This window comes from Anser anser, assembly GCF_964211835.1.
Source record: "Anser anser genome assembly, chromosome: 2".
NCBI classification, from domain to species: Eukaryota; Metazoa; Chordata; class Aves; order Anseriformes; family Anatidae; genus Anser; species Anser anser.
In genome coordinates, this window is record NC_139721.1 from 145,917,834 (window position 1) to 145,933,884 (window position 16,051).

The following is a 16,051-nucleotide window of genomic DNA, read 5'->3' on the forward strand; positions in this document are numbered from 1 at the left end:
ACTGCTAATGTGAGCTTCCTTGATTAAAACATTCGACCTTTCTTAGATTGAAACTAACTGGCAAAATGAAAATAGTAGTATTTTCCTTTACTTTTAGAAGTTTCAACAGCAAGTTTACCTATAGGTTACAGAAAACTATTACATTAATTAAAAAGAACACACAAATACGGGGGTCAGAGATAACAAAGGCAATTTCCAGTATAACTGATTTCTCTGCAGCATGCTTGTGAAAGCACCTTGTAAAACGACTGAATATGAAAGAGCTGTGGTATGGGGACTGCCTTGTCACTTGAAGATTATTGTCAATTTGAAAGTTCTTCCTCAGAGCACATCTGAAAAGCCCCAAGAAAGTTTGCTCTAAGTAGCTTTCAAATCCAAGGAAAATGTACAGTACAGACAGAAGAGATGAGACTGTTTCAAATATATCCCACATTTTTATGATACTGCTACTGCGTTCCTGGAAACATGCCTCTCCCGCTCTCACATCTGTCATTATACATCCACACATATGTGGCTTAACTTTACTATGACCTTCAGAAGCTATTTTCTAAATAACTGCTAATAAATGTTTTCTATCAAACTCTGCATATATAATTACATTAGATGCTGGGCAGCTATGACTGTGCAGAAAGATTAAGCTGACTGAAACAACATTGTGCTTGCAAGGTCTGAATACATTTATGAACAAGCAAAAAAAATATCCTGTTTACGTTTGCATCTTTTGCAATTTAGGAAAGACGAAAACCAAACTCCATATATTTAAGTTAACAATAGAGCATTATTAAAAAATATAGTGAAAATCACCATGGAAAAACAGAAGCAACACTGAGAAATAACACAAAATTGAGTTTCTGTAAAAGGATTAAGCTTAAAAGTAAACTTCTACAAGAGAACAGAGGGAAAAAGAATTGCTTGCTCAGGATATTTGATAAAATAAAATTCAGTGTATGTGAAAGGAGTCGCAACCTATACTGTCTGTGGAATATGGATATCAGCAGAAATTAACCTTAGCTGCCAAGTATACAGGCTATAAAATAAAAGGGGAAAATTCTGTCACCACAGCAACCTAAAACTCTGGATATTAAGGAGCTTGCACCAGGGCACCGGTTTCAGCTCTGTGACTAGAAGCCTACTGAACATGCTAACCCATAAAGCACCCCTGGAATGTAACAGGTTTGGTGAAATAAGAACAGCCGCCGGGAAGAAAATATGAAGAACAAATGTTCTCCAGCTACAAAAGTCTCCAAACACTTCTCAACATGAAACAAAAATCAGAAGCTGCTACTAATAAACTTAATTAAGGTCCAACGACAATCCAAGAAAAACCACTTACATCTTTAAGGATAAGAAAAAGAATGAAAAACAAAATAAAAGTCTGTTTATTCTTTTAATGACTAGCAATACACATCTTTACATTTGCATAGAGAAATCCACTTGGATTTCATGCAGAAACCCAAACTGAAAACTGGAAATGCACGAACACATCCTGTACCCCCTGAGATACTTTTAAAAAAATGCCAATGTAAAATGCTGTGTTTCTTTAGATTTAGTAATAAAATTCAAAAGAAGCGAACAAAAGATTGTGATTACATTGAATGAATGTAAATTCAAATATGTTCATGATATTAGAAAGCTAATTTCTCAAATTCGGAGAAGCTACGCTAACAGGAAATATAATTTAAATTCAGCTTTGCTCCACGAATTCACCAGTCAGGCTCCAGAATCCTATAAAACACTTATATGTGCTCTGTTTATTTTCATTCTCTAAAACAAGGGCTAAAGTATATGTTTAAATGATGTATATCCTTTGATGAATTTAGTCTAATCTTACATAACTTTTAGTGAAAAAATGGTATTTGTAAACGAATTTACATGTACTTTTAGTATTCATATTGCCAACAAAAAATAATTCTAGTACCATGGTTGTTACCAAGGTTTGTAAGAAAATGCTGTAAAATATTGTAATATTTTATTAGATATTTCTGGATATTTTTTCCCCTTCAAAATATTGGGATTTTTTACACTCGCTCGTATCCTGAGTATTTCTATTGTTACACAGGAACTACACAAACACAGAGCAGACTTCTTACTCTGCCTGCTTCTGGACTGATTCCCAGCTTGCACATTTAGACAGGGTTAATAAAAATTTAGATTATGTCTGGATTTTTAAGACAAAATTGAGAATAGTAAACAGATGATATTCATCTATATTTACTGTATGTTCATAAAGGTTCAAGTAATGTAACTAGAATTTAAGGCTGGCAAAGACGAACTCCTAATGTTCTCCCCAGCAATTTCTCAGGAAATTAAGGCAGAAATGCATAATACAAGAGTGTAACTTAAGTATTAGGAACTGGTGAAAAATCATGAAATTTATTTGAGCCACTTTAGAGGGGAGCCTTCAAATTAATAGTAGGTTAACCCTGGGCATAAAAGATCTGAACCCAAAAGGTAGAGAAATTGTGCTTTCTTAAAGTCTCTTCTACTGATTGCACTTTGTGACCACCTCATGTGCATCTAAAGTACAAACCCTTTCAGAGGAATTCCGATACTCCAAGAACATCCTGGTTCAGACTGAAATGTGAACACATACACAGAGCCCTAAACCCATAACAAGCCAGAAAATTGAATTAAAAACAAGAATTAAAAATAGAACTGTTGCAGTTCACTTGATGTGATTACATGCTATTAACACCAGAATGAAACTTTAGGAAGTTGCCAGTGCATCTGTACTTTGAAAACCTTTTCTAAAATTCTGACATGCAAAAAGATATACCATACTTGATAACTCAGCTGACGCTAACCGTTCATATGTGTATATTAGCTGCTGTAAATGCAAGGTGATACAGCTCAGCTCCTTCGTTACTGGTTAAACTAATTCAAGCTACCTTGTTCCTGTAATAGGTTCTGACGCACTGACAGACATCCTGAACTTGTTGGGGTGACCCAAGTCCTTCAGTGACAATGTTTCAGGTTTTGTTTTCAGTTTAGTATGTTTAATCAAGACTTCATGCTGTAAAACTGAAGACTTGCCTAGAAATTTAGTTACGTTGTAAGCAAGGAGAGCCATAAATGTCTATCATCTTTCGAGAGCATATATATTCAGAAAAATGGGATACTCAGGATTCACACCAAAAACCAGTACTGCAGAACACAGGCAGACATTCAGATTACGCTGTTTTCAGCGTCCGACAAATTCACTGATAGGGAGCCTGCTGGTTTTTGGGGGAGTGAAGAGCTCCGAGAAACCTCTGATTTCTAAACCAAGTATCTAATTATTTACAATCAACAAATATACTTGTGTGCCTACCCCAAGATTGTTCCTAGCCTTAGACACATCTTTTTTCTCCCTGCTGTTCTGTCTCCCAGCCCTCATCTCTGTCACCTTACTTCCAATGGCACAGACCCAGCACAAGAGGGCCAAAGGACCGCCAGTGGACTGATGGCAGCACTCCAGCGTGTGGAAGCTCTCAAAAGATAAAACCATTGCCTGCATTGTACAGTAGATCTCCAGTAATTTTTGTAAAGTTTTTGCCTAAGTTAACTGGACATCATCTTGGTTTTTTGTTCTTTGTCTCTAGGACAATAGCTTCTTCCTCAAGACATCTCCTTCCTAGACGACTGCGCCATTCGGTACCTGCTGACCCCAATGTTTCATGGAACGGGCAACAGCACGAAGAAAATGGGTTCTTCTTTGTTGCTGTCATCCTCAAATACAGCAGCAGCCCACTAAGACCTGACTGCAAAACCATGATAGTCTGACCTTCAACACTGCAACCAGAAAGAAAAGATGAGAAAAAAAAGAACATTTTGTCTTCAAAGAGAAGATTTGATAACAAAAATGTAATTCATCTGGAATCACATCCAAAGCTCCATTTTCAAGTATACTTCAACCTCTCAATACAACTGCAATTCAACGTTAATATAGTTGATTTACTAACAAGTGTAACAGTTAATTTTCAGCACAATCAGATGACCATTAGTTACACAAATGCATGATAAAATCATACTCCACTAAGCTTTTGGAAAGAGGTCAAAGTCCTTTCAGTTGGATAGCTTGTCTGTTCCTGGTGCCATTTACATACCATGTTTAGAAACAGCACACTACAATATGAAAGCCATCTCTGATTTACAGTCTTGGTCTAAGGTGTTTCAGCGAGCCTGATTGCTTGGATGTACCAAGGCACTTTGACATGTTTCTTCCCACTTCTCTTGTAGTAGGAGGATGAAAGCCTTGGGAAAAGGGCTGGTTGCCACAAAATCCACGCCAGCCAGCCTTCAGCTGGCAGGAATTCTGGACAGTTTCAACTAAAATATTTTTACATAGCTTTTAAAATGGCACAAATTAAAAAGTTGAAACATATTATGGAACATTCACCTTATTTAAATGTTACTTTTGTTTGAAATTCGGAATGCTGAAACTGAAGCCAAAGGACTCCTTCCCCTCTTCTTCCCCCCCTCCCCACACTGATACATTGAGCTCAGACTAGCTTTAAAGCTAAATTTAAGCCATTGAGTTATTAAGACTTATTTTATTTTGTAATGTGGAAAAAGAACCAGTGCCTGCAAATTTGCTTTGTACTCTCACTCAGTCCTCCCAAAATTGTTAGACAGACAAGTACAAAGAAAGAAAAGGTAAGCAAACCTTGGATAAAACCTTGAAAGCATGTCTTTAAAGTCTTAAACTTGTCATGATATTGTAACCTTATTGTTACATTAAACACATTGCTGAGTTAATATACCTAAAAAGTCAGTATTTCTCCCAAATTTATATATATTTTTTATTTAAACTTAAAATCAGTACAGCATTTTAGTAGCTTATGATTAACCAGATAATGGCATACTATACTACACAAATCCTTTATGTCAAATCCAATGAGCCATTTTTAAAACCTTAGTTTTCATGCTTTTCTCATGCACAGTACAGACACTTGTATGCAGATTACCCCCAAAAGCAAAGTGGACACAGCAGTTCCAGGGAAAAGAAGCTGAAAGAAAGAAAGAAAGAAATTGTCTTTTGTAACCAATTGCTCACCTAGATAGGATCCACTGTTGTGACCAGCACATTCAGCATCTTCTGGACGAAGGGTAAAAGCATACAGAATAAGAGCCAAGAAATAAAGCAGAATAGTTAGAAGCCCAGCAAAAAATACAGAAGAAAGTACTTAAAAATGACAACTGTACAAAGCATAGCATCAGAAAGCCTTCAATAAGCCACTTTCTTAAAAACATAAAACAACATTTATTGTTTTATATTTTAACTGGAGATATTCTGGGATTTTGCAGCATGCACACTGATCTTTTTACCTTTTCAAGCAAAAATTTTGATGACGGCGAACATTCTAAGAAGAATTTTAACATTGTATTATTCACACTTTATCAGTTAATAGAAAATAGGATGCCACTTAAAAGAAAGCAAAATGTATTTGATGTAAATCAAGCTTTTTTTGTAAATTACACATTATCAGACTTTAGCTTTAAGTTTTGGCTCACTGGATTAGACAGAAAGGTTTTTGATCAAAAACACATCCTCCCATTTGATATAAAATAACTATAATGTATATTTTTACATGCCAGAGGCCCTTTGATCAAAAATATGAGCTACAATTTCTAATGCCTTTATAAACAAAGGCCTCTTAAGTTTAAAAAAAAAAAAAATTACAAGAGATCAGCTGCTATTACTTTAACATATGCTGCAAGCATAACAGTAACCGGCTACACTCAGAGGGAAAACAGTAAAGATGATACTACATGGATGAACTTTTTACCGTCTCAGAGAAATACTTCTTTGGTATTAATTAGAAATGCAAGACTTCTCATGGCCATGTAATTAAGTCAGAACCACCTCTTTCCAACTCAGCCCACCCAAGTTTTGCTACTACAATTTTATGACACTCCTCTTCTATGCATATCTTACAACAGTTCGAAAAAAGAGAGAAAACAGTTTAAAACAATAGTCCAAGTTAAGGAGCTTTTCATGAAGCAACTAGGATTATTTTGGTATTTTTTATCTACTTCTAAAATGATTCAGTATATTTGGTGGCAATATAGAAGCAATATATATATAACATCTCTTAGAAACATTGGACTATATTCAATTTAATTCTAAACACATGTTCTCTAAATAAAATTATTGGGCTATGCAGGGAAACTTTTGTACATGTACCTTCAATTTCCTCTGAGAAGCACAAAGGAAAAATAGGAAAGGAAATCATTAAATGGAGTGAAAGCATAACTTAAGAAAGAAAAGTTAAATCTAAGAAGAAAAATGCACCTACCACACTCAACCGCTTCCTCATCTTAGAACAGCCAAAAAAACAAAGTATTATTGTTTAATACTTCATAAATAGGAAAAAAATGTAGCTATGTAAGCTACTCTAAAATTCTCTTGATAGCACCTATTATATTGAGGTATATACCAACATACCAGCAACTGAGTTCAACTTACATGTTTAACTACACTCAAAGACAGAAATGGACCTAAAAAGACAATGAAATATCATGTGTGCTGCATGTTTCCTGCATGAGATTCTTCTATTATTTATTTGGTAGCAGTGTCCTTACCCACTTCTTACGGATGATTTCTTTCGTATTAAACACTGAGTTTGTTAATCCCATTTCATCAGTCTTAACCCAGAATTTCTAAGAATCACTACCATGAATGTGATCTCAGTATTTTTCTGCATTTACAATAACAGTTGCTACTGCCCTTAGAGCTGGGTTTTGCACTTTTTTTTTTGTATGGTTTTGAATGTCTATTGCTGTAGCTGAAAAAATGCTGGAAAAATTTCTATAGTCTGTCATTATTTCTCTGACACTATGCTACTATAATAGACTTGACTTTCTGTTTATCCACAGTAAATCAATAAATTTCTGCCTCCTTGATGGGGAAAATTAATATTTTTACAATCATTTTCAGACTAGCAAAGAAAAACAACATACATATATATCTATATAATGGATTTTTGCTCACAGAGACATTATATATTGAGGTCTAGATTTATAGAGATTTTACAATCTAGATTTTATTAAAATTTCCTTTGAAATTTGGATAAATACGTCTAAAATATTAAATATTTTTAAGTTTCCATGAAGCACGTCTTCTTTCGGAACATGGAGAAATTATTCAAGAGACATTTTAAAATCCATCGTGCCTAACTGATGTTTCAAGCAAAGGCTAGGTCACGAATCTCCTGCCTGTATGAGTAAAGGGAAGAGTTTTCCCATTTCATCCCATGAAATAGGTACAAAAGTCTTTTCTGCTGGGGGAAGAATATGGTTTTGCAGAGTCATTTCTTGATACTTCTTTTTTTGAGGACTTACTTTTAAAAATAATTTAAATAATTTAAAAATAATTTAAAAATTTGGAAGACTACTGAATCATATTTACAATTTATTTCTATACTCGAGGTGACCATATGGCACTCAGTAGGCTGGACCAGGAGAAAAATAGGTCTGCATGTACAAACAGGTATGCACTCGCACAATCCCACCTGCACATATGAGAAATGGTGGAGCTACAGCAGCTTAGCTAAGGTAAGAACTGCTGAAAAGAACACAGGTTTTTGGTAAGAAAGGGAACAGCCTTAATTAATTCATTGATTTAATGCTTTGTTTAATGCAAAAGTATAAATTAAAGGTGTTAGGATTCTCAGGTGAGCCAGGTGATGCCAGAGAGCAGAAGTCACAAAGCCTACAACCTGAGATTTAATGCTGAGGTGGAGTTCTCAATTTTTGTTGTTGTTGTTATAAATTTTCTTTCTTAATACTGATCTTGGCTTTCTTGGGCTACTCCTAATGATGAATGTAACAATTTATAATGAAAAGATGTGGGAAATAAGTGGGTCTCCATAGCTTAATACAGATATGAAACAGTCATCACCACGTAGCTCCCAATTTGAATTTTACCAGGAATTTTACTAGGACTATTGTCTGTCCCTACTAAAGGCAGATGTTATTTGCCAGTAAGTGTCCTATTAGGATTCACTGCTAACTAATTCAGCTCTATGTGTGTGAAGCAGTTGTATGCATGCAGCAGATATTTGCAGATACATGCCAAAATCTCCGGAGTTTAGAGCTATAGAAAACTGGGGTAAATTGGGGCCAATATAGTTTCGTTGAACTGAAGTGGGGTAGGAATGGAAACAGAGATGTTTATCTGGAAGGAAAAAATAAGAGACTAAAAGAGGACAGAAAATAAGGAGGAAATCTGATGGGAAATAGGAAAATAAAAGCAGTGACAAAATTAAAAAAAAAACAACACAGGGCAACGCAGAATAAATAAAACTGAGAAAAGAAGAAATTACTTATAGTATGATAAGGGAGAGGAGTTACAAAGAAAATAGTTGTGGAATAGGAATGAAACAACAGTGAAGTAGTAACAAGATAGATAGAAATGGTAAAAAAGAAATAGGAAACACAAGCGCAATGAAAGCTTAGGAAGTAGGTGTTTTTATTCATTTTAGAAAGATTTCAGGATAGCCAATATGCTACACTGTGACAATGCAAACCACTAGTACATACACTTTATTTTTGTATGTATTGTAACTGAAATTTATTTAGATTTGATTTTGGGGGCCTCATCTAAACTACAGTCCAGCACCAGATTAAAATTTTTAACTCTTGCTGACTTCCAACAATATTTCCATCAAAGAATCTTATTTGAATGTTTCTCAGGCTACAGTTAGATCCAACAGCTCCATTCACATTACATAACCCCTGAAATTCTGTTTCACTCTAGTAAGCAAGAAATTGTGATATACAACAATCTGCATTACAATGAATATTTTAAAAACTTTTTTTTTAGTGTGGAACAGCCCCACATATCAATGGACATTTGTACTGTTTTGAATCCTACAGGGTTCTATAGATCAAACAATACACACATGTTCATCTTATGGAAAATTTAAGGTGATCTAAATTAATCCTCTCACAACATCATCAGATACCAGTATTTCTAGAATTAGGAAAATGTAGAAGGATAGTCTTGCGGTGAAGGACAGAGCAAGTTTATGGTAGCCACTTCCACTTCTGTCTCATGTGACCTTGATTCAAATGTCATCCAGCTGCAGGTTTCCTTAATTTCTGTGGTAGTAGGAAGTTAGTATTTGTAAGGACAGAAGACTTCTGAACAAAGATGCTAATTTAACTCTAAAGGTCTGGTGTATTTTTTGTTTTTACTCCTCTAACTACTTGCAGGTGGGCAATTAAGTATCAAACATGAACACAGAAAAATACTGAGAAGAAAGGCATAGTTAATCTCGTGCAGCAATTATAACAAGCAAAAGAGTCCTACAATACATTTATCCTAAATGTTTGGTCTTCAAGTACAAGTGGTACAAAGCCTTCATTCTTTCAGCCTGGTTAAATTCTTTTGTAGGCAGTACGTGATCTTCAATTCACAAGACACTCATCACTGGATAAAGTGGGTTACATCTTGTTTGAATGAACACCATTTGGCTGCAGTTAAATATTTCCTCTTGCTCATACAATGCCAATCACATATGGTAAATCAAAATTGAAAGTAAAATAGATTTTAAGCCCTAGAAAAACTATATAATGATGACTTTGCCACAGTAAGTATTAACATTTCGCATTAAATATACAGAACAAATGTATTTTCAAGCAAAAGACATCTCTGAACAGCTCTGTCTTAGATGCTTCATACATAAACACATTTATATAAAAATATACACACAGGGCACAGATATATACATATGCATGCACTGCATAGGTTAACAGAATTTACAGGCTACACTAGTATAAAATATAAAGTTGCCACTAATTTTCATACCAGAGACAACACATATATGAGAATACAACTGCTATGAAAGCAAAATTATGCTGAAAGGATATAATATCTTGGCTGACTATTGTAGTTCATAAGTGCAGAACAGTAACTAAATTATTTGGTTGTTATTTAAAGAAATATACTTTTTTTCCCTCAAAAAAACAACAGGTGATCAATGTTTTATCTACAGATTAAAGCTACAAACACAAGAATTATGATGTTTGTTGGCAGTGACTTAGTTAGAATATGATTAGTCTTTGTATTCAAGTTAGCAGGCTGGGAAAAATTAAATAAATTAATTCTTCCCTGTGCTGAGTCTCTTGGCACTCCTTGGCCTGGATGCAGTGGCAGGAGAACTCACGGAGCCAACTTTGGCTACAAAGCTGTGCCCAAGTTAAGATGAGCTCATAAAGCCAGGAATGCCGTTAAGCATAGCTCAGGAATACCGGAGAAGCAGATTTCATCAGAGCTGGCAATCAGCCATGGCTAATAAGCTCAGATATACCTCAGCTGATTTCATGCAGCCAGACACCAGTACTGTCCCCTCCCTCCACATCCCACAAAACCCCCTCATACCCTGTGCCAGGTCCACTGTCCCAGCAGGGGCAGGGTTAGTCCTCACACAATTTCATGCATCTCCGGTCCTTTACTTTCATTCCATTTCCCTGTTTTCTTTTCTATGCTGCTTTTTCTCACCATTTTTTCCAGCGTAATTTTCCCATAGTATTAATGCACAAGCAATACTGCTTTTTGCTGAAAAGAAACTACTGTTAAGTATCGAGAGAAATGCTGAAAAGGCTTAAGAGGTTTGTTATCCCTCCATTATTTCTGAGCTTCAGAAATAATGCCATCAATTTTATCAGCAGGTCAGCACATCTAACTGCCACTTATCTCATGCTTTTAAAACTTTTAAAATCTTCTTGTTGAAACTACTAAGAGGGTTTTCTAACCAATAATAATAAACTGAAAAAGGTCAGAGTTCATATTAGTAATTTTTGCATTCACTGTTTCTAAAACTTTAGCAAAACAAGTATGTTAGTATTTGAATTAAACAATCAAGAAACAACTGAACTATCATGGAAATATTGATTACTGTAGTGCTCTTGCATAATACTGTTACACTTATTTAATCATTTCAAAGCCCATCCTCTCTGGGGTTATGCCTAACAGGTTGATGGACCAACTCTCGTCCACCTATTCTTCCATTGCTCGTTTCTTTTCCCATTGCCCTATACTTTCTCCTTTTCTACATCCTCAATACTAAATTTTGCTCCCATGCTTCTCACCTTATTTTTTACTCTGACTTTTTCTGGGTCTTCCTCTGAATGTAAAATCATCTCTGGTCACTGTAGGGTCCATCTATATTATCACCTTACTTCCAAACACCATTAGACTATGCACCCTCTCTATTTACAAATAAAAAAGTGTGATTTCACTTACCTTTCAATACAAAATAGCTTTGCCCTCTCCTCAATGTACATACTAAGGTTCTACACTTTGAGTCGTGCAATATGAGAATGATTCTGTTATCTCTTTTAGGAAAATGGCTAGATTCTGGGAGAGGTGTATGTATGGAAATTATCTTCCACAAAGCTAATGTGTTTAATTTTACTTATAGTCACTTTACACACAGACACAATAAAACAGTTGACTTGGCTATTAAACTGAAACTAAGACTTGGCGTTTCCATTGTAAACTGATCATTTTAACAATCTAGAATTAGGTTGGGCTTCTGTTTTCTTCAGTGCAAATGATTATCGCTGAAAATGATTTGTGGAAAGTTTCCTCTACTCGCTGTCCTTAAGATGTGTATACATACAAGCTGGTCAGTATCACCAAAAAAACACCCTTTTTTTTTGCTTCCAAATTTACAATACACAAATATGTGTACAGTTTAACAATATGCATTGCTATGCTGAAAAGTACAAGAAAATCAAAACTGGAAACAGAAAGGCTTTCCAAAAGTAATGTAATCTAGTTTCCTGCAGTATTTGAAACATTTAATTATGTTAAAAAACAATCGTGATAGATGTTAGTTACTCTGAATAGTTACTGACTGTTTCAGAGAGCTCTTCTTCTAGTTAAATATAACTTGCCCTTCCCAATTCCCAACATTGGCTTGAGGAGAGTGGGGAAAAAAAGTGATAAGATAGTTCTTAGGTAAGATTTTGACTCATTTTTAGATTAATTTTCAAGTAGAGAGACACTAGTACCCTGGAAGCACACATAAGAAACCAGAGTTGATTCTTATTTTCTCGGTATTCAAGAAAACAGAGCGTTTCTCAGTTATAGATTTCCTCCTCATTACAAAACATGGGATGTGGGGAATGAGTTGATTAAGCAGAACAGGCTGGCATCCAGTGCTACTTACAATGTCCCAAGAAAGCTTCCTAGTGCAAGTCCCAGTCCTCTCAGGAAAGGGACGTTTATTAGCAGCTCTGTTAAATCAATAGATTTTCGTCTTTTGGAAGCTGTAGGGAATTATCTACTGGCAATCGCCCTTTCCATCCAAACTGCTACAGGAATTCGGGTGATACAAGTGGGTGAGATCAACTACAATAGCAAACAACCTTGGAATGTATAGCTAGTTCAGAAAGATCTACAGGACATCATTTTCACTGAACAACTACCCATCCAAACAACGGAGAACCCTGTATCATGCTGAAGGCCCACAGCATAGGCTGAAAAAGAATCACATGAAATCAAGCATTACCAATTTCCTACCTCTCTATATGGGATTTTAAATAAAACTTTAGAGGACAATAATCAATGGGCCATGCCCAACCAAAAAAAAAAAAATCAGACAAATTAGACCAAGCAGTCCTTCCCAATTTTCTATTTTCTAGGTCACCTTCCTCACACACTTCTGCTATCGACAATATTGTGTTCGCTCATCTGAGTATGCATGGTTTTCCAGCATCTCCTAGTTTTGGCAAGGTGAGTGCTGTGAACTAATACAGACAAGGCCTCCACATCTCACAGTGTCACTGCTGTGCTTGATAACAGGAAAAAACTGCCTAACCGTAGAAGGATCACAAGGGTGCAGTCTCCCAGCTTACATGGTATCTTCTTGAAAAGCCAAGCAAATGGAAGGTTTTCCTGAGAGCAACTCAAGCAACATCCTAGTCATGAAATTTTTCTATAGGTGAATTCTGGTCTTTAAAATGCCTTGTCTATGAAGGATGTGAATTCCCTCCCAACACTAAAAACATGTTTGGTCTTTGAATAAAGGGATGAACATCTACTCAGAACAGCACTGCCACTCTTCCCATGGAAATCAGGCAGATGTCGCAGAAGATTGTCCGAAGACACAAGGAAGACAGAAAATGATAACTCTCTATTACTCCACTGTCTTTCTTCCTTCAAGAGGCACCACAGACTTCTAGATATTTATCTGGACCTAGCTTTGTTTGGAGAAAGTCTAAAAGAGAATGGTAACAGGTATACTGCATTACCTGAAGGCTCTGTCATGTTTTAAAGGAAAGAGGAGGAAGAGAGGAACTCTTCTCCCTTGTTTACACTAGGTAAGTCAGAACAAATAAAGACAGCAGAGACAAAAATCACAGACATTGCACTGTGAGTTTTCTTTGGGTTATAATTTTGGCAATTCACAATCAAGTTCAGGCTGCCGATTTGGAATGGTGAGATGCATCTTGTAAAACCTTTCACTTGAAGGTCACTAAAAAGATGCAGTCCATTATAAAAGAAATCATGCAGTGTTGCTGCAGCAGCTGATTTACCTCTTCAAAAGCACCAGTGCCACCTTAATTGAAGGCTCTTGTTGAGGATATTATCCAGATTCAAGAACAGTGGACAGAGAGAAATAGCTATACCCTGGGACCAGACACTTTTCCAAAACTGGGGCAGAGCAACTTCACCTAGAACCTAGAGAAACAACAGATTTACTATAAACTGGAGGAGCTCCTCTTTGTTTCTACGACCTATGCAAATTAGAAATGCTATAGTGCAATCTTATAATCTCTTATTGTAATTATGAAGCTAATTGAGGGCTTTCAAGTTAACAATACCATAGGGCATACAATAGAACAATTAGGGCAAAAAAATGTGAAATGGAATGAAAGAGAGAAAATGCAGATTATTAGAAAACCAACAGTAACCATCAAAATTCAGAACACAAAAGCCATAGCAAGGAGTTAGGAAAATAGCAACAGAAACCTCAGTGAGAAGTTTTAAGGTTAAATGCATTTAGTTTTGCATAGAGTGCGCCAGTATCCACTGCTTGCCATAGTATCCACACTTTTTGTTTTAATGTTAGAGAATGAAAGATGGTTGGAAATTTTAGACCACTTTCTGAATATTTCTAGTTGAACTCACAAACATGTTTGTATTTAAGATTTAGATCCTACTGAAGCGTGATAGTTTCTTACATTGTACTCACTTTGTTATGAGTCTGTACAACTGAAAGAAATAACAGGTCAAGTAAAATATGCAATAATACTTAAAACAGATGTTGATGTAAATTCCAGTGGAAAGAAAATATTTGTTTCGATGTATGCACTTTCTTAGAGCTTATTTTTCTTATATTGTGCAACTACGGTATTTAAAAGCAGAAACTACTAAGTATGAATTTGTTTAAAAACCAGTACATTGTTTTGTGAAAGTCTGTTGAAAAGCTGAGTGTCCTGACTTTTAAAAATTCATGCTACTTCATATGACATAAAAAATTACCAACTATATGGGGAAGGAAAGGGAGAATATCCGACCTTTTATCTCACTCTCAATATAAATTTCACCATATTGATGTAGTCCAAATTATATAAACTGTTGAGCCAATTCTGCACTATTTCAACAGGAAAAGAACACTCCTCAACCTTTGAAATATTATATATCAAAACATTAATTGGGCTCAGTGCTTTGAAAACAAAGTCAGAGAATTGGGAATAACTGTTGCTGCTTTTAAAGCTTTTAATTTCAGCTGTTCTATTTATCTATTTTCTTACTGATACAATGTGATCAGGAAGCTATTGTGCCCTGAAGAAATGCATCCTCTAGTCACAGGGCTGAAACAAACTGCTATTTTATAAGGTTAGAGATCAAGAGTATGATTTCTATTCCAGCTTAAAAGACTTACATGATTTTCTGTTGGAAATTTTCAGTGGCTGAATCTGCACTTCTGGTCTTCTTAGTGCAAATCTCCTATAAAATGGGAGGTGGTAGGGAAAAGACACAAACTCCTCAGTTTTCACTGCAAATTTGGGATTAATAAACACTTAACATCATGGGACTATTGCAAAATATCCAGAAGACTTTATAAGAAATTAATTTAAAACAATGAAATCTACTCACAATCTAAAAAATTAAATCCTGAGCCTCAAATTTTTGTAAGCTCTCCAAAATCTGCTGCAGTTGTTATTCCTGCATAGTACATCAGTGTGAATACAGATACTGATGTGCTATTTTCCATATGGTTTTTCTTTTAATCTGGATCAGTGCTATCCTATCAGTTTTTGTCATTATTAATTCTGGCCAGACAAATAAGGAAATCCAAAGTATTTCAGCAACAGGTTTCCAAATTCAGTTGTCTTGCTGCAAATGCAGGTTTATAATACCCTTGTAATCTATGAGCATGTGTATGACAACTATGCTAACTTAACAACTCGGCAAATAAGTGATTTTCTTACTATAAAAGATAAAACTACGCTTCTCATTAGCTCACCTCTCCTGGAAATGCTTTGAAGGGATCAAGCCTGCTCTGGGATTGGCATCACCTTCATGTTTGGCCTGCCACCAGGTCGCATCATCCTGGCTCATGATCTGAAGGATATCTCCTTTTCTGAAAGCAAGTCCAGCTTCTTTACAAGGAATTGCTTTATCCTCATTAGGATCATAGTCAAATAGGGCTCTGATAAACATCTGAAACAAACAGTGCTTTTTCTTTAGAATCAAAATATTAACATGTAATCCAAAGGTATCTCCCATTTTTGTGTTCACTGTTCAAAAACATTGAATTAAATCATGTAAAGCAATAAACATTTACTGCTGTAAAACATCCTTATGGAAGTCTAACATCAGAAGTTAACAGAGGAATGTTTTATTCATTGTTCCTGCAACCGCAATCGCTATGCAGTAAAGGCTGCAAGATTCAACTCCCAATGGTAAACAGAACTTCAAACTTTGCAGTGGGACACTGTGTCCATGAGGAACAGAAAAAAAAAAAGAAAAAAGAAAAAGAAAAAAAAAGAAAAAAAAAGAGGAATAGAAGATAAGATAGTTTTGAACTAAGGTGCTATCAAGTGTCTT

The 16,051-nt window shown here is 35.5% G+C and overlaps 1 protein-coding gene across 11 annotated transcripts in view; it reads right to left on the bottom strand.

The window, feature by feature from the left end:
• The window catches only part of MPP7 (MAGUK p55 scaffold protein 7), a 152,464-nt gene that overhangs the window by 17,619 nt on the left and 118,794 nt on the right, over positions 1-16,051 (bottom strand). For 10 of the 11 annotated variants that reach the window (XM_083823664.1, XM_083823657.1, XM_083823656.1 and 7 more), the window contains 3 exons: positions 15,468-15,664; positions 14,883-14,947; positions 5,036-5,074 (listed from right to left, as the gene is read on the bottom strand). In XM_083823664.1, the coding sequence (XP_083679790.1) occupies positions 5,036-5,074; positions 14,883-14,947; positions 15,468-15,664 (301 nt within the window). The remainder of the gene's footprint in view (positions 1-5,035; positions 5,075-14,882; positions 14,948-15,467; positions 15,665-16,051) is intronic. The other variant, XM_083823663.1, reaches the window with a different exon arrangement.